The sequence below is a fragment of the Dendropsophus ebraccatus genome, chromosome 3 (genome assembly GCF_027789765.1).
Source record: "Dendropsophus ebraccatus isolate aDenEbr1 chromosome 3, aDenEbr1.pat, whole genome shotgun sequence".
Lineage (NCBI taxonomy): Eukaryota > Metazoa > Chordata > Amphibia > Anura > Hylidae > Dendropsophus > Dendropsophus ebraccatus.
Window position 1 is genome coordinate 35,168,180 of NC_091456.1, and position 24,208 is coordinate 35,192,387.

The following is a 24,208-nucleotide window of genomic DNA, read 5'->3' on the forward strand; positions in this document are numbered from 1 at the left end:
CCGCACGCACCGGATGGAGGGGGCGTGGTTTTATTTAAGGTAGCAGTATTAGTTACAGGTAGGACACGATCACGTGATCAGTCTCATAGATCAGGGATGAGGAACCTTCGGCCCTCCAGCTGTGGCAAAACTACAATTCCCATCATGCCTGGACAGCCAAAGCGAAGCTTTGGCTGTCCAGGCATGATGGGAATTGTAGTTTTGCCACAGCTGGAGGTCCCCAAGCCTGTCATAGATGATGTATACAAGGGGCAGCGAAGCAGACCGTCACTTAGCTCACACCGATATATATAGCGCAATAGTCGCGGTCAGGAAGAGGTTAACAAGAAGCCCCGCCCCCGCAGGTGTCAGCTGAGAGGCCACTTCACGTGACCGCGGTCTCCGTCACATGAGCTGGGAGATGGCCGCCTGCCTGCTGCTGCTGCTGTCGGTCTCCCTGCTGGCTCCCTCGCTGGGCCGGGCACAGAGCTCCGAGGTGTCGGTCATCTTGGATGCCAGCACCGGGCAGCTGAGCACCGTGCCCGAGAGGAGGGCTGAGGCGGTGGCCTGGGCTGTGCTCAAAGACTCCATCCAGGAGAACGGGTGAGTGGTGGCCGAGAGATCTGTGAGATCAGCCGGTGCCTGTCTCCTTATGCCCCCTCATGACTGCCACCACTGCCCCCTAGTGTCAGCCCGAGGGGAGACAGGTGGGCACTGGGCGCCTCTACAGAGATCTGGCTGTTAAAGGGGAACTCCAGAAAAAATAAATCTTCTATTTAAAAATCTTCAGTCTTCCAGTACTTATCAGCTGCCGTATGTCCTGCAGGAAGTGGTGTATTCTCTACAGTTTGAGAGCAGGAGAGGTTTTCTATGAGGATTTGCTTCTGCTCTGGACAGTCCCTCACATAGACAGAGGTGGCAGCAGAGAGCACTGTGTCAGACTGGAAAGAATACACTACTTCCTGCAGGACTTACAGCAGCTGATAAGTACTGGAGGATTTGAGATTTTTAAATAGAAGTAAGTTCCAAATCTATATAAATTTCTCACACCAGTTGATTCGGAAGAAAAACAGGTAAATAAACATTGTTGCCAGGGGAATGGGAGGGAGGCGGAGAGGTGGGCATTGCATGCAAAGCTTAGCAGAAGATACAGCAGCGGAAGGAGGTGACCTTTGCCTACACCAGGGATCTTTAGGGAAGTGAGGATTTCTGCCGTCTTAAAGGGAAGTATAACTAAAAACAGCGCTCCCTTCCCCCCATGTATTATCTCAGTATGGAGACGTTCACGCAATCTTTTAGCTAGTGTGTAATACACTACCTATTGCACACTCAGATATAAAGTGGCTGTTTAGCTCTGCTACATCGGGGTGTGACACCCTGCTCCTCCTGGCTGTGCTGTGTACTCAGTCCTGTTGGTTTTTCCTCTCCGCAGATGGGCCGTTCTTGAGCTCCAGAGCAATGAGAAGTATAATGACAGCATCCAGGCCTACGCGGCGGGGGTGGCCGAAGCAGCCGTTACACAGCGGGTGAGTGTCAGGTGTAAAACAACGGACCGTGGAAGCTTTATTTCAGCACTGTGTGCCGCCATATGGTTCCTCCAGGCCTCCTTACTAGAAGCAGTGCTCTTAAAGGGAACCTGTCACCATGATAATGCAGTCCAGTCTGCAGGCAGCATATTATAGAGCACGGGGAGCTTGCCCCCCCCCCCCCCCCCCCCCCAAACCTTCTGAAAGTAGAGACCTGGCACGTTATAAAGGATAGCTCAGCAGTAACTGACTCCCAGCACTCACTCCCAATCAGCAGCGCCGCACCACCTCATTGTCTAGTGGTGGCGATGATGAGTGACTGTGGCTCGGCTCACAATAAAGTCAATAGGAGATGATCTGCGGTTACAGGTCACCACCGCTACACAATGAGCGGAGACAAATGCTGTTCACTGTGTAGTGAGGTTTATACTTTTTTATTTTTTTCTTGTCAAATTGTAATTTTTCCAAAACTAAAAATATATTGAAATTTACGATTATGTGACTGACCCACCCCCAGTGGGAAGAAACCCCAGCCCCTCCATGACGTGCCTCCATTAGAATCAATGGAACCCTATCATACAGGGGCTGGGGTTTCCTCCCACTAAGGGTGGGTCGGCCCGCCTCCAGTGCTTCAGCCTGGGCCTGGGGGTACAGTCACTTTAAAAAAAAAAAAAAAAAAAAAAAAAAAGTAGTAACCACTGAAGATGAGCAAATTTACAGTATAAATGAAGCAGAGCTCTTTGCTAGGCTCGGCGCACAGCTTATCAGCCTGCGACCTTTGAACTCTGTGCCACTTTGCTCCAGGTGCTCCAGGTGCTGGATCCAATCCTGGAAGACTTCTCCCAGTTTCTTAGGACTGGATCCAGCTTTTGTAGACACCCGCAGCGGCACAGAGATGACAGGCTGATAAGGTGGCTGCCAAGCCTAGCGAAGCGCTCTGCTTCATTCATACTGTAAATTCACTCCTCTCTAGTCATCATGTATAAAATACAGAGACAACACATGAAAATTAAGTGAACCCTAAAACACTATGTACTTCCTGAAGGCAGACAACCTTACGATCAGTTGTTTTGAGGGGCTATAGCTGGGTTTGTCCACCTTCACATAATGTTGTGATTTTTGTTCTTCAAAAATCACATCCAGGTAGAGGTTTACGTACATGGAATTGTTTAAAATTATATATCACGTTTTGCAGTGTTCATACATGTCACAATTAAGTGAGGGGTGCCAAACTCGTGACCCTTCAGCCAAAGCTTAAAGTGAATGTACCATCAGGCCCGAGCTGAAGCACTGGAGGTGAGAGGAACCCCCCACCCCTTTATGAAGCGGTTCCATTAGAATCAATGTAGCCGTATCATAGAGAGGTGGGGGTTTCCTCCCACTGGTGGGTGGGTTGGCCCAACTCCAGTGCTTCAGTCCGGGCCTGAGGGTACATTCACTTTAAGCCATCCAGGTATGATGGGAATTTGCAACAGCTGGGGAGGGGGGGGGGGGCAAAGTTTGACACCACTGTTCTACATCAACAATAGCGGCTTTTGTTTAAAGACTAGAGATGAGCGAACCGGGTTTGAGTCTATCCGAACCAGAGCATTCGGCATTTGATTAGCGGTGGCTGCTGAACTTGGATAAAGCTCTAAGGTTGTCTGGAAAACATGAATACAGCCAAAGACCATATCCATGATTTCCACATAGCCTTAAAGAGGACCTGTCACCCCCGGTGACAGGCTCCCGACCCCCCGTTAGAGCCCCTTATACTCACGTGATCCCGCCGGGTCCCGCTTCTGGAGATGGTCGGGTCACAGAGATATCGGCGCCCGAAGCCCGGCGCGCGCGCTCCTCAGATGAGTCCAGCTCTCATAGAGAATGACAGGACAGTCCATCGCTCCGTCATTCTCTATGAGCGTTGGACTCATCCGAGGAGCGTGCGCGCTGGGCTGCATATCTCCGCGACCCGACCATCTCCAGAAGTGGGACCCGGCGGGATCACGTGAGTATAGGGGGCTCTAAAGGGGGGTCGGGAGCCTGTCACCCCGCATGGGGGGTGACAGGTTCCCTTTAAGGCTTTATCCAAGTTCAGCAGCCACCACTAATCAAATGCCGACAAGTTCGGATCGACTCGAGGTTCGCTCATCTCTATTAAAGACCTCATACTCACTGTCCCAACTACTGCTGATCTGTCTGCATCTACTTCCCACTGCAGACCCCTTCTTCCTGGTTCCTGTGATGTACGGAGACAGCGGAAACTGCTGAACAAAACATTCCAGGAACCAGGATGATGTGTGCAGTGGTGACTGGGAACAGACAGAACAGCAGCTGTCATGGAGGGAGGGGAGTATGTGACTTTTAGTGTTTTTACTATACAGGGAGATTTACCCCCTTTACAATAAGGAAAGGACAAACCTCTCACCAGACTTCTGTTTGTATATCTGCAGCTTATCTACATGCACTGGATGAACACAATGGTTGGCTACTGTGGACCATATAAGTACCAAACTCCATACTGTGAAAGGCTGAGGAACTACCTGGAGGCTAATATAGCCTGGATGCAGGAACAGATGGAGAAGGAGCAAGACCAGGATTACTGGCATCAGGTAAGGTTGGGAGATGGTAAAATCCACTGGGGAAAGGGACTGTAGTAAACATTTAACAGACTCACACCACATAGGGCAATAGTCACACGATGATGGCCAAGAAACACTGACCCTGAAGCCTTTTAGGGCTACCCACCAGCTGCAGCGGTTACCTCTACCAGCTTCTTCTTCACTCTGGGTGCACACGAGTAACATTACTCTGTGCAGCAACACTGGAGGAAGGTAGCGGTCTCTTGTGGCCGGAGGTATAATGGCGGAGAGTAATTGACAGGGTGAGGAGCCAAGGGCTCCCGGCCTGGTCAGTCACAGTGCCGCTATTTACTGTATGCATTCCTGATTAGGGGTGGCTTCACACTGAGGAATTCTCGCGGATAAATTCTGCTGAATTCCGTTGCCTGTACACTCGCACGACAATGCGCCTTTCCGCCGGCTCCATAGACACCATTCTATGGGCCGGTTGACTTCGCATTCCGCCAAAGAATTGACGTGTCAATGCGGAATCAGCCAGCCCATAGAATGGTGTCTATGGAGCCGGCGGAAAGGCGCGCGTACGGGCGACGGAATTCAGAGGAATTTATCCGCGAGAATTCCTCAGTGTGAACCCACCCTAGGAATTTGTACAGACAAAGGGCCAGCGGCAGCAGTCTGGGTTCTGGCCCGGGCTGCCATGCAATGCATCCAGAATTCTGGACAGATTCCAGATGTGCATCCAGAGATGTTTAGAATACTCAATGCCGCTGTAGGGTTCCATGGGGCATCTGTGCCGGAATTCTGGACTGGTTTTTCTGGCACAGACACCCTTCAGGAAAAATCCTAAAGGGTATCTGTGCCCAATAGAAACCTATGGGTCCAAAATTTCCCAAATGTGTGAAGGGAGGCCTAAGTTTTGGCATGGTCTGATGTGGCTTTTCTAGAGTCCATGAAAAACAATGTAACACTTTGCTTAGATCAGCAGGATTTTGACTGAAATACAAAAAAAACGTATTGCAGATGTGAACAGAGACAAGTCATCTTTGGTTAAATAAAGTTTCCCCATTTGCAGGTTCGGCTTGCACTTCTACAACTGAAGGGCCTGGAGGACAGCTATGGTGGCCGCATCTCCTTTCCCCAGAAACAGTTCACGCTTAGTCCCTTTGGGTTCCTGTAAGTTTTATGAATAAGAGATTTCTGGGACTTGGTAACTGATGACCTATCTTCAGGGGTAGCACACCGATCAGATATTGTTGGCTGGCCTATCCGGAGCTTAAGCCATCATCAGGAAATCCTGGAAAACCATTTTTAAAATTATGTAATTATTAGATAAGCGAACTGCGAGTACCTTTGGGTTCATCTGAAACAGAACTCTTGGCATTTGATTACTGGTGGCTAAAGAAGTTGGATGCAGCCCTAAGGCAGCCAGGAAAACATGGATACAGCCATAGACTGTGAACACCCTATGGTTGCATCCAACTTCTTCAGCCACTGGTAGTCAAATGCCGAGTTCTGGTTTGGACGTTCCAGGTATTACTCAGAGTTTGGCACGTGTTATCGGGGGTTATCCAGCAAAAATCTTTCTTTCAAATTTAATTTAGATAGATTTGTAATTGACTTCTATTTAAAAATCTGAAGTCTTCCTGTACTTATCAGCTGCTGTAGGAAATGTTGTTTTCTTTTCAATCTGACACGGTGCTCTCTGCTGCCACCTTTGTCAGACAGGAAGACAGGAGACAGGAACTTCCAGAGCAGGAGAGGTTTTCTTTGTAAATTTGCTGCTGCTCTGCACAGTTCCTGTCTCAGACAGAGATGGCAGCAGAGAGCACTGTCAGACTGAAAAGAAAACAACATTGCAGGACATACAGCAGCTGATAAGTATGGGATTTTTAAATAACAAATTACAAATCGATATAACTTTCTGACTCCAGTTGGTTTGAAAGAAAAAGATTTTCACTTAATAACCCCTTTAAGCCTTGTATATCTGTTACATCTCGTATGTTACAGCCTCTTTCAACTTGGCGGTGACTTAGAAGATCTGGAAGCTGCCCTGAACAAGTCCGATGCTACGAAAGATCTGGGATCGGGGTCCTGTTCTGCTCTTATCAAGCTTCTCCCCGGCAATAAAGATCTCCTGGTGTCTCATGTAACCTGGAATACTTACCAGTCCATGTTACGCATCATCAAGAAGTACACGCTTCCCTTTCGCTCTAACCCCAATGGTGAGCACGGAGGATTTGCTGCTAATTTTAGGCATAAGTGAAATAACAAATCTGAGTCATGTCATGTAAAGAGAAGTTCTTAAGGAATTTTTCCCTTCTCGCCCTATGACGTCACCCATGGAGAGCATCCTGGGGTGCTGTCATGGGCTCAGAAAAACAATAACCGTATGTAATTTACGTTTTCCCTTGCTGTTTGTCAGGAAGGAAAAGGTTGAATTGTTGCTGTGTGGGAATTTCCCAGAGATAACTGAATGGCTGATAGAAGAGTTGCCTCCACCTAACAGCCCTGTGGATCAGCTGATCCTTGCAGCTGTGGAGGCAGAAGCTTGTCCCTTCCAAAAATACTTTTGACATGGCAAATGTTTTGATTGGTTTGGTCTTGGTGTTTAAAGTGACTCTGTACCCACAATCTAAACCCCCCCCCCAAACCACTTGTACCTTTGGATAGCTGCTTTTACTCCAAGATCTGTCCTGGGGTCCATTCGGCAGGTCATGCAGTTATTGTCCTAAAAAACAACTTTTAAACTTGCAGCCCTGTGCCCAACGGCCAGGGCTTAGAATGTCTGTGCATTAGGCTGGCACACCCTCTCTGTCCCTCCTCCCCGCCCTCCTCATCATTAGGAATGCTCCAGGCAGATTGTCTTCTATTCCTCAGCTGTGTGAATACTTCACATGGGCTGGATCGTTAAGACACCTGTGCAATGTTCAGACAGGAGAAAATGTTCCAGTGGCATTCCTAATGAGGAAGGGGGGACGGAGGGGTGGTGCAAAGTTAGGGCACAGATACTACACAGGGCTGCAAGTTTAAAAGTAGTTTTTTAGGATAATAACTGCCTCATCTGCTGAACGGACCCCAGGACAGATCTTGGATTAAAAGCAGCTATCCGAAGGTACAAGTGGTTTGGGGGGGTCAGATTGTGGGTACAGAGTCTCTTTAAACCCCACTGTTTGTTAGAGCTGGGAGAAGTGCTTGGCGGAACGTCCTCTCTGTAGGAGGTTGGGTCCTTAGACTAAGAGCCCTATAGCACAGAGCGATAATTGGCTGATTATTGCTTCGTGTAACAGAGCCAGCTGATGTGTTCTTCATGCCCAGACCTAAAATCATTGGCCGACAACCACACATTGATGCATGTAATAGTGCATGGCCTACAGCTGTAGTTTGCCCAAACAGTTTATACTTTATCTGTTCCTGATCTTCTGTCTTCTCCTGTGCTCTGTATGCGCCCGGCACCACGCGCTGCAGCTTCAGAGTGGCCTCTGTGAGCTGACAGGCCGCTCAGCCAATCACTAGCCGGGACCGCCGCAGAGAACACCTGGAACGAGGACAGGTAATGTATTTACTGTTTGGGCAAGGGCTGCTTGGACATCGCTAACAATATCCGTGTAGCCCTTGCTAAACTATTATTGATACAATATTGATCAGGCTTCATCGGCCCGTGTAATAGAACCCTTAAAGGAGAAGTCCAGCAAAAATTTTTATTAAAGTATTGTATTGCCCCCCAAAAGTTATACAAATCTCCAATATACACTTATTATGGGAAATGCTTGTAAAGCGCTTTTTTTCCTGCACTTACTACTGCATCAAGGCTTCACTTCCTGGATAACATGGTGATGTCACTTCCTGGATAACATGGTGATGTCACGACCCGACTCCCAGAGCTGTGCGGGCTGTGGTTGCTGGAGAGGATGATCAGTGTCCCTCCAGTGCCCTGTGTCCCTCAGTGTCCCCCTGCCATCATCCTCTCCAGCAGCCACAGCCCGCACAGCTCTGGGAGTCGGGTTGTGACATCACCATGTTATCCAGGAAGGGACATCACCATGTTATCCAGGAAGGGACATCACCATGTTATCCAGGAAGTGACATCACCATGTTATCCAGGAAGTGAAGCCTTGATGCAGTAGTAAGTGCAGGGAAAAAAGTACTTTATGTGCATGCCCAGTAATAGTGTATATTGGTGATTTGTATATTTTTTAGGGGGCAATACAGTACTTCAATAAAAAATTTCGCCGGACTTCTCCTTTAAAGAGGTTATCCAGTGCTATAAAACACGGCCATGTTGTTTCAGAGACAGCACTTCTCTTGTCTCCAGTTTGGGTGGAGTTTTGTAATTCAGTTCCTTTGAAGTGAATGGAGCATAATTGCAAGCCACACCTGTCTGTGCTGTCTCTGGAAGAAAGTGGACATGTTTTTGTAGCACTGGATAACCCCTTTAGGGTATATTCACACGGGCGGGCTCGCAGCGAGATTCTTGCTGCGAGCCCGGCAGGTCCTGGCAGTTCCCATACACTACATACTTGCTGCGGTCTAAACGACCGCAGCGAGTATGTAATTATACCGCCCTTAACCCCTTCTGCTCCCGCCCGGCTCCCCCGCTGTAAGCATACATTACCTGTCCTTGCTGCACGGGTCCGGCGTCCTGCTCTCCCGTCCGGCCAATCAGTGTGTTTCCCAGCCGCAGCCACTGATTGGCCGGGCAGGAGAGCAGGACGCCGGACCCGTGCAGCAAGGACAGGTAAAGTATGCTTACAGCGGGGGAGCCGGGCGGGAGCAGAAGGGCGGTATAATTACATACTCGCTGCGGTCGTTTAGACCGCAGCAAGTATGTAGTGTATGGGAACTGCCAGGACCTGCCGGGCTCGCAGCAAGAAGCTGCGAGCCCGCCCGTGTGAATATACCGTTAAAATTGAGTTTGTCTCCTGTAGTTACATGGGAAAGGACATGAGCACTCCCAGCTCTAACAGTTGTTGGTTTTGAACACCCGAAATCTGACCCGAAATCTGACCAATCAGAACATTTGACATACCTCTTGGACAGGGGTAGGGGACCCTGGCTCTCAAGCTGTTGCAAAACTACAACTCCTATCATGCCTGGACAACCAAAGCTTTGGCTGTCCAGGCATGATGGGAGTTGTAGTTTTGCAACAGCTGGAAAACCAAGGTTCCCTACCCCTGATCTATGACATGCCAAAAGTGTTTTTTTTTTTTTTTTTGTTATGGTGTCTTTTTCTGGGATGTTAACCATTTCATGTCCATAAAGCGTCATACCTCTCTAATCTTAGCAACTTAGCAATATCTTTTTTTGTCACTGCTTTCAAGATCTCTGCCTTCTGAGAGTGAATGGAAATGTGAGTTCACTTGGACTTGTCCCGGGGCAGGATCTCAGTCTCTAATAACCGACTGTAAATGGGAAATTTCTTGTTTACAGTCAGAGATCTTGAAAATGAACAGGAAAAAAAAAACGCACAAGACGTTTCACATAACAAAAAAAGCACTTTTGCCGTAAATCCTGAAATAAGTTGAATAGATTTATCCACTTTCATTACTTACTGCCACTGCACCGTGTGGTCAGGGAAACAGTTAAAGGGGTACTCCAGCGTGGAGGCACTTTTGCGCTGGGACCGGGGACGAGGTGGCCGAGGGAAAAGACGTCCACTCACCTTCCCGGTTCCAGTGGCTGGTCCCGCATCGCGTCGCTCCGGTGCCCGGTTCCCAGCCGCTTCCGGGTGTCTGACGCGGGCCTGAGATGCGATGTCTCAGGTCCGCTCAGCCACTCAGGAAAGGAGGCGGGATCCCCCTCCTTCACTGATTGGCTGAGCGGACCTGAGACGTCACGTCTCGGGCCCGCGTCAGACACCCGGAAGCGGCCAGGAACCAGGCACCGGAGCCCCGCGATGCGGGACCAGCCACTGGAACCAAGGAGGTGAGTGGACGTCTTTTCCCTCGGCCACCTCGTCCCCGGTCCCAGCGCAAAAGTGCCTCCACGCTGGAGTACCCCTTTAAACCTTAGCGTTGTGGTTGTGATATTGCAGCCCGTTATTAATGTAGCCTCTTATCCTGTAGCATGCTACTTCTCTATACGACTACTGTGAGTCCACATGATTTGGCTTTGTAGCAATATCAGGAAAACCCATGCCAAAAAGGCTTCAGCAAACCAGTGAGACATTGTAAATGCAGCCTGAGGATGAGGCTGTATAGGTGGCGTCTTTTCGTCTGTGGTTCTCCTATGTTCTATGTTTATCTTCTATGTTATGTTGTATTTAAAGGATCCTTACATGGTTTTCTTCTCTGCAGGAGTCTCCCTGGTACCAGGCTCGGTTCAGACCTTTTCTTCTTACCCAGGGACCATCTTTTCTGGTGACGACTTCTACATCCTCAGCAGTGGACTAGTAAGTGTGCAGTGCTTATGTGTCCTATGTAAATGTATGTACAAGCCTAGGAGACCTCACCTGTTCCCAGCATTATAGCACTACCTGCCTTCTCACCTTCCTTTTCTGATGACCTAATGCACAAAGACAGACCTTAAAGAGGTATTCCAGGAAAAATGGACTTTTCCCCTATCAACAGTGCAACACAGAACGTGGGAATAAGGCCTTTGTCTTTATTGCCTCCTTAGGGTTAGTTTACAAGTACAGGATCCACAGCAGACTTGAAGCTGCACATCCTGTAGGTGTGAACGCACCCTTAGGCTATGTTCACACAACGTATGTTTTACATAAATATTGGCCGTTGTTGCAATTTGCAACAACGGCCGTGATTTACACAAAACATACATTGTATTGTGAATGAATGGAATCTCGGCTGGAGCGTATACACATAGTAAACGTTCCGGCCATGATTCCATCCAGCCGCACAAAAAAAGGACGTCATTTTTCTGCAGCCGCAGAGAACATGTCCGTTCACACAATGGAGCGAATCACTCAGCATCCGCATTCAGCAGAGGTGAAGATCATCTGGCCAGTACTGCAGTACCAGCCGGGATGATCTTCAGTAACACCGGCCGTTCTGTGACCCGGCCAGGTGACAGAACGGCCAGTGTTTTAGGTAGTGTGAACCAATCTGTTTTTTGTTTTTTTTGCGGATAAGCAGAAGGTAATAATTAAATTAGTGGGAATGGTTTAAAATTACTCATCCATATTTTTTACAGATTTGCGGACAGACATTTTACCCTTAAAGCGAATGTACATTTACCTTAATTTTACCATTTTACCTCAATTGATCAGCGCCGTCGCGGGGATGTCAGTGGTGCAGTATTTTGCTTTTTTTTTTTTTTTAAATGCCACCCTGTGTCGTTTTAAAGTAAAATTTACCTGAAACATTTGCTTTAAAATTAACGGATCTACAAAAATGACGAACACTACCATAGACTTCTGTGGGACAATCTGTGTCGCAATTGCTGTCCGTATTAGAGGCGAGCAGTAATTTTTGGAGATTGTGGATCCGTACATACACCAACAGTGTGAACAGTCCAGTTAAAATCAATGAGCCCTAAATTTGTTCGTAATTGCAGATCCGCAGTTATGGACGGCACTTTGTGACATGTGACTGTAGCCTTGCTTTGATACTCGGCACAGAGATCCCGATATATCGTCATGTACTTTTGAGTTCTGAGCATATGGAAGATAATTGGCTTCTTTTCTAGGTAACTTTGGAGACAACCATTGGGAACAGCAATCCTGATCTTTGGAAATACATCCAGCCACAAAATTCTGTTCTTGAGTGGTTAAGAAACATTGTAGCAAACAGACTGGCCACGAACGGACAAGAGTGGGCCGATATCTTCACAACGTATAATAGCGGAACGTAAGCAGAATTTTATCATCATAACCTCTGTCCACTAAATAATGAGCCAGACAAGGCAGGAGGGTCTGGTGCTGACGTTTCTGCCTGGAGTAGAGCGTGATTTAATCTGAGATTTTGGGCACCAGCGAAAATCTTTTTTTTTTTTTTTTTTTTTTTTTTTTTTTTTTCAAATCAAATGGTTTCAGAAAGTTATATAGATTTGTCATTTCATTCTATTTAAAAATATCAAGTCTTCCAGTACTTATCAGCTGCTGTAAGTCCTGCAGGAAGTGGCGTATTCTTTCCAGTCTGAGACAGTGCTCTCTGCTGCCACCTCTGTCCAGAGCAGGAGAGGTTTTTATGGTGATTTGCTGCTGCTCTTCACAGTTCCTGTCTCTGTCAGAGGTGGCAGCAGGGTCAGACTGGAAAGAAAACACTACTTCCTGCAGGACATACAGCAGCTGATAAGTATGGGAAGACTTGAGATTTTTAAATAGAAGTAAATTACACATCTATGTAACTTTCTGAAACCAGTTGATTTTAAAAGATAAAGATTTTCTCTAGATAACCCCTTTAATCCGTGCTGTGATTATGTGTAGGCCTTATATTTCTCATATCACTGTATGAACTTCCTCTTAGGTACAATAACCAGTGGATGGTTGTAGATTACAATAAATTTAATCCTGGGAGTACAGAGGTGCCCAGCGGACTTCTCACTGTCCTAGAACAACTTCCGTAAGTTACAAATTTTTCTTTTATCCTGGCGTGTTGAATATGATGAACACTTGTTCTGTGTGGATGGAGGGATCTAGGTCCTCTTCCTTAGTGCACTCCATGTGTGATGCTCTGGCTGCATTATAGTCCAGGAACGCTTAGATACAGAAATGTATAAAATACTTAGTCCTCAGCAATAGACAGAGTGGAGGCAGAGTTGTGTTCAACCATCTCCTAGCTTTACTGTCCCTATTATTGGATCTACTCCGTAGATGAATAATCACTTCTATATTTTTGGTTAAAATTGATTATTTTTCTTTTTCCTTTTCACACAACACTCGTAGGGGTATGGTGATTTCAGGAGATAAATCCGAACTTCTTTATCAGACTGGATATTGGGCAAGCTACAATGTTCCGTAAGTGCTCATTTGATGTAGTCAGCTAAAGGTTTAACAAAAAATTCTTTCAAATCAACTGGTGCCAGAAAGTTCTAGAGATTTTTAATTTACTTCTATTAAAAAAATCTTGAATCCTCCAGTACTTATAAGCTGCTGTATGTCCTGCAGAAAGTGGTGTATTTACAGTCTGGAGAGCAGAAGAGGTTTTATATGGGGATTTGCTACTGTTCTGGACAGTTCCTGGCATGGACAGAGGTGGCAGCAGAGAGCACTGTGTCAGACTAGGGAGAATACACCCCTTCCTGCAGGACATACAGGAGCTGATAAGTACTGGAAGACTGGAGATTTTTTAATAGAAGTAAGTTAAAAATTTCTGGCACCAGTTTGAAAGAAGTTTCTTTTCGGTAAACAACCCCTTTAAAGTGTCAGTGCATAATAATTCATTGGTCCTCCCTTCTTCTAGGTACTTTGAGGAGATCTATAATGCAAGTGGAGAGGTGGAACTCCTGAAAAAATACGGCGATTGGTTCAGTTATTCCAAAACTCCTCGAGCTGAAATATTTCGCAGGAATCATACACTTGTGCAGGACCTAAAATCTATGGTCAATCTTATGAGGTAAGAAGGAGAGGGTATTTAGCTGCTTATATATACTATATCCCTCTGCAGAGTTCCTGGGAGATCATGGTGTATACTAAATCTTTCAGGTACAATAACTATCTCCATGATCCTCTCTCACGTTGTGAAAGCTGTGACCCAAAGCCAAATGGAGAGAATGCAATCTCTGCTCGATCTGATCTTAACCCTACCAACGGGACGTACCCATTTGGAGCCATGCGTCAGAGACAACATGGTGGCACTGATATGAAGGTGGGTAATGGTTTATCTGTATAATACTATGCTGAAGTCCTGATTATAAACCTCACTGAACACTCTGTATTTCCCTTTGATAGGTCACAGGTTATGAATTTGCCAAGCATCATAAAATGGTGGCCGTTAACGGTCCTACCTGGGACCAAGTTCCAGCCTTCCAATGGAGCACCTCTCCTTTCAGCAACCTCATGCACATGGGCCATCCCGACCTCTGGAATTTTTTCCCCATTGCCATCGAGTGGGATTGAGGCGTTTTCTTTCCTCCTATGTTCTACAATCAATGCACTTTAATTCAGCACTTACTTTGGCGCCTGGAGATGCAATGCAGCAGGTGCTGTAGTGATATAATTGCTGAGGGTACTGTCCAAAACTGGGAATTCACTCACGGATTATGAGTCTGATATGATAAGGGATACATTAGTGTTTTTGTCTTTTAGGCAGGTTATAGGTGTGTGCTGTGACTTATTGTACTTTCCCCTTTAAGTTGAAATGGTGATGACATGGTGAACTTACATTTGCTGGAGTTATAATATACGGTCACTTCTGTTTTTTCCACACTGTAGACAGGGAATTTAGAGGGATAAGAGTGAACGAGAGTAAAAATTATAAAATCATATGCTGATGTTACTGACTGCTGCCCACATCAGCATAGGCTTAGCATAGGACAACATATGTACCTGTTGATCTAAATGGCAAAGCACTTAAAGGGGCTTTATATCTATCAAAGAACTATGCTTATTGCTTTAAAGGTCAGCATGCATAGTTACTGTATACTATTTTTGGCAGCCAGTGCAGTTTAGTTATTGGCCTACTTGCAGTTGTATGAACTATCTGAAAGCAACCTATTGCTTTGTCTGGGAGGCCTTGTACTATCATACCAAAGCAAATGTGCATTGTGATAAACGTTTTTTTTTTTTTTTTTTCAATTGACCTTCTGTTCAGTATATAAAATGTGTAATATGGCACAGACTGCTCACTCATCCATATTTTCTCTCTCCTTCTCCATATTCCCATCACTTACCTACTCAAAAGTTCTGTCTTAAAGCTAAAATGTGAGCCAAGCATTGTATACAGATGGGGGGGTCATGTAAGAATGAAGGTAGTCATAGCCTGGTAATATAACTTCCTTATGAACCAATACTTGTGTTACCCTAGCATTCTGCCAAGACCACTATGTGTAGATGAGACAGACGTGTTCATTTTTGCTGTTTTAAATGTTAAAAGATATGTACTCCTTCAATGCCGTTTTTTTATTGCGCTGGTGCATCGAAAATGATAACGTAACTGTGCTAGGTCAAAAAAGTCCAGTCCCGCTTATACAGCTTCTATGTAAAATGATAAACCCTGTATAGTTTGCTACTTGGGTCATACTTTGCATTTTCCTAACCCTTGGTAACCTAGTGACACCATGTCAGCTTAAATGGGTTACCCAGGCTTAAAAATATTAGCATGGCTGCTTTATTTCAGAAACCACGTTTGTCCTCAGTTTGGGTGCGTGTTTTGCAGCTCAGTTCAATTGAAGTGAATGGAGCTGAGTTGTAATACCACACACAACCTGAGGACAGGGGTGGCGCTGTTTTTGCAAAAAAGTGGCTGCTTTTTCTAAGGCTGGATAATCCCCTTTAAATCTGATTCAGTTAAATCCATAGAACTGCCGAGAGCTGCAGACCTAAAAAATGGTAAATCTTTAACTAAGACCTGCTGCAATGTTATCATTTATCACTGTATATTGTACAATAAGGAAACAATACCTGTAAGGAGTACACAGCTTTTAAAGTCTTATGTCATTGTGTCTTCTGCCTTGACTACTTGAGCAGGATTATCTGAGCAGATGGATATATAGTTTGTGGGTAACGTTTTAGGATAACTTGCTGCTTATTCAGGTAAACCTCTGCTCACCCCGGGCTGTGTAGTCACATGGGTGGTCTATGTGTGCTATTTAGGTTGAGCTGTCAATCACTGAGTAGGACCGCCCACTTGACCACATAGCCCAGAATGATTTACATAAATAATTTACACATTATCCTAGAATATATCAGTCTTCTCAGTTTCTCCTGCTCTATAACATGCTGCCTGCATATTGGACCATTTTAAATGCAACCGGTTTCCGGTTTAAAGGTCTAAAAAAAGAAAATGACTTCATTCAGATACAGCACCATACCTGTCCTCGTGTGTGAGTGTGTGTCAGATATTGTGTCGCAGCTCCATTGAAATGAATGGAGCTTCAGTTGTAATACTATAAACAACCTGAAGACGGGTGTGGTGCTTTTCTTGGAAGAAATCAGCTCTGCTTTTCTAGTCCTGGATAACCCCTTTAAATAAATGCTTCTTAAATAAGAAATCAGTTGTGTTTGTATAAACTTAATTTCTTCAGAATAATGGCTAGCTATAGGATTGGCTATGTATTACACAGCCTGGTCAATATTGTAAACGAGCACCCATCTGCTAGATCAGCGCCTATTACGCGGCCCAATGATTTAGCAAGGGGTGCACGGACATCGTTGGCAATGTCCGTGCAGCCCTTGCCCCAAAACGCTCCCAGTCTTCTCCTGTCCTCGGCTGATTATTGCTCGTGTAATTGGGCCCTTACGCAGCTCTTGGCTGTATGTAGCCTCAATGTGACCTGTATGGCTACTATACCAAACAAGTATGTTGACTGCTTATACAGTATATACCCCCCTTAGCAATATCTATGCAATTCTACAATGTAAGCTGCAGTGAGCAGTGTTTGTTAGGGCTTTGACACTATGGGGGAGATTTATCAAACATAGTGTAAAGTGAAACTGGCTCAGATGCCCCTAGCAACCAATCAGATTCCACCTTTCATTCCTCACAGACTCTTTGAAAAATTAAAGGTGGAATCTGATTGGTTGCTAGGGGCAACTGAGACAATTCTACAGTACACCACTTTAATAAATCTTCCCCGTTGTCTGCTAGGCTTTTATGCGTCCTGTTTTTGTATTAATAAAATATTGTTGTTTTTTTTTCCCCCATTTAATTTGCTTAATTAAAATTGTAATTTTACTTTGTGGTGTCTGATTCCTCTTTTTTTTTTATTTTTCATTTTGCCTGCCGTACCAAAGAGGAGAGGTTTAAGCGTCAGAGATGTTCGGCAGTAAATGCAGTTTAATGTTGCATAGTAGTTTAAACATAAAACATCTAGATTACATTGGAAAGATCCGGTATTAGACGCACATGAAACAACTCTGAGAAGCTGCTATTTCTATATACTCAAACAATCTATTCACAGAACATAGAGGTAGTGGTTACATTGAGATACTTTCATCTAATAGGCTTTTTTATTCGACTTGGGCTACTCCAATAAATATAACGTTCATCTCGCTACTGTCTAGCTAAGCTTTATGCAAACATATAGGCTGTAACAAAGATATCGTCTCTGGATGCCAGAGGAGAAGCTTGGATGAGTGCTGACATGTCTGGCATGTAGCACAGAGTTTCTACACAGCCACCTGTGACTGGCACTCTGTACCCATCACCATAGCCATCTCAGGACAACTAGTTTAGGAATGTGGACTAAATTTTTGTTTGCAAAGAACATGTCCTTGGTAATACTGGAGTTGATGCAATTCCCGGGAAACTGGTACTGTGACTTATAGTCCTAGAAGGCAAGGTCTCTCTATGCAGCACTGACCGACTCGATGCCCAACTGCTCTTTAAGTCGGAAAAGTTGTGTGAGGGTGATGTTGTTTCCGCCGCACACGATAATGACCACAGATGAGAGATCTTGGTTGAGCTTGCCTTCCTTCTGCAGCTTCCCGATCACATCGCTGTAAACCGCAGCAAGAGCGGCACCGCAGGCTGGTTCAACAAGCATTTTCTCATCATCTAAAAAGATGGACAACAGGCAAGTCAGCAAAACGCATAGAATGAAAGCTATAGGATGGGTCATTACATAGTACATGGGGTAATATGTGAAAATTAAGCGGCACTCACCCTAATTTCTGTGAGTTCCTTTATTGTGTACAAACAACAACTGAATGCAGCAGTATCATTACTGCTATAGCTTGCTGTATTTGGTTGCTGTATGTGCACAATTATTGAACTCACGAAATTTCATGGTGAGTGCCTCATACTTTTCATATCTTGACACAAGTATTATTGGCATCTGCGCTATAGCAGAGCACCACTGGGGTCCGGTGTGGGGGCTTAGTGTACCTGTTTAAATTAGCTGAAATATGCATTTTTATCATGAAAAAGCAGTTTGAAGCTCTCTCCCCAGTCTTTATTGTTCTCTATGGAGAGGGGAGGAGGGAGATGAGGCACCAAAACAAGACAACAAAGAGTTAATTTACAGCTCCATCACCAGGCTATCCCCTCTTAAAGAGGATGTACCACCTGGTACATCCTCTTTAACCTGAATCCACGGATCGGTCGGCGCCGGCACAGGGAAGCTGGTGCCGCGGTCTGTTTTTCGGACCGCTGCCCGATTCCCGTGCACGGCGCCGTCCGATCCAGCGGTACCGGCCGGTGCTCAAGCACTGGAGGTAGGCTGGCCCGCCCTCAGTGGGAGGGAATTCCCTCCCCTGTATGACGCGGCTCCATTCATTCTAAGCGAGCCGCGTCATACAGGGGAGGGAATTCCCTCCCACTGGGGGCGGCCCGGCCGGCCGACCTCCAGTGCTTGAGCACCGGACGGTACCGATGGATCAAACGGCGCCGTGCACGGGAACCGGGCCTCGGTCCGAAAAACGGACCGCTGCACCAGCTTGCCCGTGTCGGCGCCCATCGATCTGTCGGTTCAGGTTAAAGAGGATGTACCTGGTGGTACATCCTCTTTAAGTCAGCACTGACCTCTGAATACCAACTTTTACATAGCTCTGCTGTGTAATCCTTTGTTCTCTGCTGCCGACTAATCTCCCTCCTTCCTCCTCCCCCTCCCCTCTCCATAGAACAGACAGGGCCTGACTGATGTAACAAGACATGATTTCTGATAATGAGCAATGAATGAGAGAGAGGAGGGAGGGGGGTACCTGGGGAAAGTCTTTTTGAATGCAGATAATGGCAGATTTGCATCATAAACCCAATTACAAAGTTTCTTAAAATCACCTGTACTAAAAAAAAAAAAAAAAAAAAAAAAATGACAGCGACACTTTAATTTTATGTATGGGGTTGAGTGGCATATGAACCCGGAGAGATGGAAGAACTGTGCCGAGTGTGAGCCTACCCATAGACTAAGTTCTAACTTCTGGAAAATATCAGGTAAAGGCAGCTGTCTCATAATGTAGACGATCGCTAATAATGATTATGATCCTTATCAGCGTTCGTCTATTTAAAGGAGAAGTCCAATGGATTTTAAAATCCTGCCACTGACAGGGGTTGGGGGTGAGTTGATTACAAGTACTAACTTCTCCCCGTGCCCACGATGAGCGTCGGTATTTGCTTCGCGACCCCCGCCGCTAACACATCATGACCCGGTTGATGGATTGGCCATTCAGCGAATCAGTGACTGGGGGGGACTCTAGTCACTGATTGGCTGAGCGGGTAGTCCATCAGCCTGGACAGGTCTTTTCATCACAACTCCGACTGCGGCCAGTCCCACCACTCACCATGGGCATGGGGTCAGGTAAATTAGTACTTGTAATCAATTTCCCCCCTGCCTGCTGCAGGATTTTATAATCCGCCAGACTTCTCCTTTAATAAGACGACCACCTTTACCTGATATTTATTCCGAAACGGGAACACAACCGTACACTGTCATTACATATTGTAAAGCAGATTTCCCTTGTCTAGCTAATACTAGCTCATACATAGATATTATATTTGGTCCTAATTTTAATATAATCTTATATTTATATACAATCTCTTATGCTTATTGCACCATGGCTTTCACTCTCTTTTCTTACTTACCAAGGAACCTTTCAATTGCTACTACAGCGTCTTGGTCTGTGATGACTTCGGAGACAACTGGATGCTCTTTAGCCACTTTCAGTGTTTGTGCGCCTACAGTCTTGGCTCCCAATGTCTTTGCCACACTAAGACAGGATAAAAGAGTAAGTTTTTTTAAACAATGCATGCCACCTAAACCATACACATCCAGTAAATGGGTTACTTTTAGAAACAGCACCACTCTTATCCTCAGTTTGTGTGTGGTATTGCAGCTTGGTTTCATTGAATACTACATTACTACACAGAGCGGCACAGACTTCCCAGTCTGCAGCCTGATGAGTGAGATGCAGATAGGTACAAAGTGATTCGCTCGCCTCTAACCCTGTATAACTCCTTTAAGGTTTGGTAGGTAAGTTTTTTTTTTTTTTTTAATAATAGTAATGGCTTAATTCATACGTATATATTTACCTGGTAATTTCTGGAAGAGTCACCAGTTTTCCTTCGGCTAGTGCAGCATTGAGACTGTGAGCGCCTTTAGTCTCCATTGCAATTATGGGAACATCATTCCATCCCACTTCCTGGAGGCCTTGGACCACTCCGCAGAGCATACCACCACCACCAACTGAGAGGACAATGGCTCCTGGCTTAGAGGGAAGACTTTCCTTCATTTCTTTCACCAGTGAGGTGTGGCCTTCCCTGTTAAAGATAAAGGTGATGTATAATATAACCTGGAAGAATTTGCCACATTTCTGTAAGTCACTTTACATGGGACATCAATGTCTGAAATGTTCCAAATAAGGCTGTGTTCACACTGCATTTTTGTTGTCCGTTTAATGGGGGAAAAAACGGATGCATTTGTGTGCATCTGTTTTTCCATTGACTTCCGTAATTTAAAAAAACGGATCAAAACTCATGCAGTTTTTGGTGTACACAACTACCTGGGGGACCAAGTTTTTGTGTACGCTAAAAAAAACAAACGTGTTTTGATACCTTTTTGTAGTAATGGAAGTCAATGGAAGAACGGATGCACATAAATTCATCCTTTTTTTAAGATTAAACGGATCAGTTAAACGGACAGCAAAAACGCAGCCTAAGAAAGACGTAGGCTTCTTATTCTAACAATAATAAAAATAGAGGGGGAGATTTATCAAACATGGTGTATAGTGAAACTAGCTCAGTTGCCCCTAGCAACCAATCAGATTCCACCTCTCATTTTCCAAAGAGTCTATGAGGAATGTAAGGTGGAATCTGATTGGTTGCTAGGGGCAACTAAGCCAGTCTCACTTTACACCATGTTTGATAAATCTCCCCAAAAATCTTTTCAAATATGTCGTACCATATTAAGGGGTCATCGAATGGAGGGATGTACACCCATCCTGGGTTATTCTTCACCAGCTCCTTAGCATGTTCAATAGTATCATCCAGCATCTGCAAGAAGAAATAGGTTTTGTGAGGACAAAGCTCTAAAGACTGTATTGTGATACATGGCTGTTACACTAACTACTGTCATTTACATGTAGAATTGCACACATAACACACAGTAGTTTTTAGGGGCCATTATGGGAACTCTGGTGCAATAAAGGGAGGTGTTATTCAGCGAAAATCTTTTTCTTTCAAATAAACTGGTTTCAGAAAGTTATAGAGATTTGTAATTTACAGCTTTTAAAAAAATCTCAAGTCTTCCCATATTTATCAGCTGCTGTATGTCCTGCATGAAATGTGTTTTTCTGTTGTCTGACACAGTGCTCTCTGCTGCCACCTCTGTCCCAGACAGGGACTGGCCAGAGCAGCATCAAATTCCTATTGAAAACTCTTCCTGCTCTGGACAGTTCCTGTGTCAGCAGAGAGCACTGTGTCAGAATGAAAAGAAAACACCACTTCCTGTAGGACATACAGCAGCTGATAAGTATGGGAAGACTTGGGATTTTTAAATGGAAGTAAATTACAAATCTATATAACTTTCTGACACCAGTGGGTTTGAAAAAAAAAGATTTTTGCTGGACAACCCCTTTAACATAGCATCTGGGCTGTGACTAATATTGCATTCTCTGGACCCATGTTATTGATGTGTTTTATTGCAAAGCGGTCTGGATCTCTGACAGGTCAGTCTCATCATTCTTTCTTGTTTGTATGGTCAGACTCATCTCTATGTCCCAAGCATACTTGTACATGTTCTGGATATTTTCAAAGCCGCAATATAGAACACACCGGGGAGGATTTAGTAATACTCTCCTAAATTTAGACAGGATAATATTAGACCAGACAGGCTGAAACTGGACTAAACAGGTTTGACAGGTTAAGCACTTGCCTTTAGGCTTTCCTTACACTATGATCTTGTGCCAAATAAAAAAAGGGTCATACTATCAATGACTGTGCTGTGCATATTGCCATTCCATTACCCACACCCAATTTTTAGAGAATTTGTACAGAAAGGTGCAAAAAGTGTCAGCCGTTCATGTCAGTGTAGGCTAGGTTCACACTGCGTTTTTGCATCCATTTCTCTGTATCCGTTTTTCAACGTTTAATTTTAACGTACAGGAAAATGTGGTCAATTAAAAAAATTAAAAAAATAGATGTTTCAATCCGTTTTTTTTTTTTTTTTATTGTGTAAGTCAATGGAAAACGGATGGCATACAACTGCATCTGTTTTTGCATCCCTCTTTTTTCCCGTTAAACGGACAGCAAAAATGCAGTGTGGCCCTGGCCTTAGGCTTTGTTCACATATGGCATTTATTTTCCATTAATGATGAATTTTTGCCACTATTTTGCCGCAAATTGTGAAAGGGGTCACGTAGTAACGATCATAGCTAACGATTATCGTTCTGTGTAATATGGTGAACAATTTCAGGTTAACGATAAACAATCTCGTTTGCAATCGTTTATCGTTAGCCGTTAATTGTTAAAAATCGCTCTGTGTTATTAATAGGACCCTTAGGGTCCTTTTAGCGCAGGGGCCGCGAACGAGCTCCAATCACTGTGTCCTTCATACAGTGCTGGAAACTGACAGCACAGAAATGTATATATTAGGGTCTGTGATATGTATATATCTGTGCTGTCAGTTTCCAGATCACCAGCAGTCTATACTTACCATCCAGGCTGCTTGTGATCCGGTATCTGACTTCTCCAGTCTTCTGGCCGCCAGCGGTATCTTCAGACCCTGCCTCCTCCAGATGTCATTCATTCCAGGGGAGGCAGCAGCCTGAAGTTACAGCCGGTGGCCGGAGGACTGGAGAAGACAGATGCCAGATCGCAAGCAGCCTAGATGGTAAGTATAGACTGCTGGTGATCTGGAAACTGACAGCACAGATATATACATCCCATCCCAGACCCTACTATATACATATCTGTGCTGTCAGTTTTCCTTTATGGTTATTGGCTGCACAAACCCTGTTTAAAAAGAAAGATGTGCGACCAAAAACAATAAATTTTAGAGCCTGCTCTAAACAGATGATCAGCCGACAATTGGTTTGCCTGGTCTTTTTACTGATCGCTGTCACTTTTACACAGGCCGATTATCAGCCGCAGGAACATTTCTAGTGACGCTCTCGGCTCATATAAAAGGCCAATAGGACTGTCTAGTCTAAGTTTACATTAAGAATTACTACAGTGTTTTATTAATTGCCCCCACTGACTCTTTTTAGTAGTTTGGTAAATATACTCTTATTTTTAGAGCTTTTTAATACTTACCTCTCCCACCACGCAGACTGTAGCACCTTCATCTTTGACTCTCTGAATGGTAAAGCTTGGAGTGGTAACTGGTACAAGAATAGTGGCAGGGATGGACAACATGCGGGCACTATAGGCAGCTGCCAGGCCAGCATTACCTCCTATACAAAAAACAAAAAACATACGTCAAACCATATGGTGTACCAGAGGGAGGAAAGTGTGTAGGGGTGGCGGGCAGCAACCAATCATAGCTCAGCTTTCAGCTCTGGTAAAGTGAAAGCTGAGCTGTGATTGGTTGCTGTGGGCAGTTTACACCATATATGTTACACCCTTTGATAAATCTGGGGAACTAGTTTCTATATTATGTCAATGGGTTCCGGCTGAACTTCATAGTTAACTGATTCTATCAATATGATGTTCAAACTATAGTTTAGTATCTTCTGTTCAGATTGGTATATCCTAGTCAATGCCTGCACTGGAATGGATGGGACTCCATTGTGTTATATGATCTGTCCAAGCAAGCTACATATATTTTGGTGGATAAGAAGCATTTTAGGGAACTTTATTCTTGTTGGAGAGAGAGAGTAAACATCTATGGTAAGAAAAGTACAATCCCATTGGCTTTAAATGGGTAATCCAGCGAAAATCTTTTTCTTTCGAATAAACTGGTGTCAGAAAGTTATATAGATTTGTAATTTACTTCTATTAAAAAATCTCCAGTCTTCCCATACTTATTAGCTGCTGTATGTCATGCAGGAAATGTTTTATTTTCAGTCAGACACTGTACTCTCTGCTGCCATCTCTGGCCGAGACAGGAACTGTCCAGAGCAGGAGAGGTTTTCTATGGGGATTCATAGAAAACTGA

At 44.8% G+C, this 24,208-nt stretch overlaps 2 protein-coding genes across 3 annotated transcripts in view; one reads left to right on the forward strand and one right to left on the reverse strand.

The window, feature by feature from the left end:
- The first annotated feature begins 233 nt into the window (after nt 1-233).
- On the forward strand, nt 234-16,854 carry PLBD2 (phospholipase B domain containing 2). Its single transcript, XM_069961408.1, has 12 exons — nt 234-582; nt 1,412-1,505; nt 3,938-4,096; nt 5,139-5,239; nt 6,074-6,288; nt 10,360-10,454; nt 11,708-11,868; nt 12,487-12,582; nt 12,906-12,977; nt 13,423-13,575; nt 13,665-13,827; nt 13,911-16,854. Exons 1-12 carry the CDS (start codon nt 389-391, stop codon nt 14,076-14,078), a joined length of 1,671 nt encoding a protein of 556 aa, XP_069817509.1. The 5' UTR covers nt 234-388; the 3' UTR covers nt 14,079-16,854.
- A 194-nt stretch (nt 16,855-17,048) lies between these two features.
- Nucleotides 17,049-24,208, reverse strand: part of LOC138785442 (L-serine dehydratase/L-threonine deaminase-like) — a 77,877-nt gene continuing 70,717 nt past the window's right edge. For both annotated transcript variants that reach the window (XM_069961411.1, XM_069961409.1), the window contains exons 4-8: nt 23,365-23,504; nt 21,014-21,105; nt 20,146-20,373; nt 19,699-19,823; nt 17,049-17,676 (exon numbers count right to left, since the gene is read on the reverse strand). In XM_069961411.1, coding sequence (XP_069817512.1) covers nt 17,468-17,676; nt 19,699-19,823; nt 20,146-20,373; nt 21,014-21,105; nt 23,365-23,504 — 794 coding nt within the window. In that variant the 3' untranslated portion in view covers nt 17,049-17,467. The remainder of the gene's footprint in view (nt 17,677-19,698; nt 19,824-20,145; nt 20,374-21,013; nt 21,106-23,364; nt 23,505-24,208) is intronic.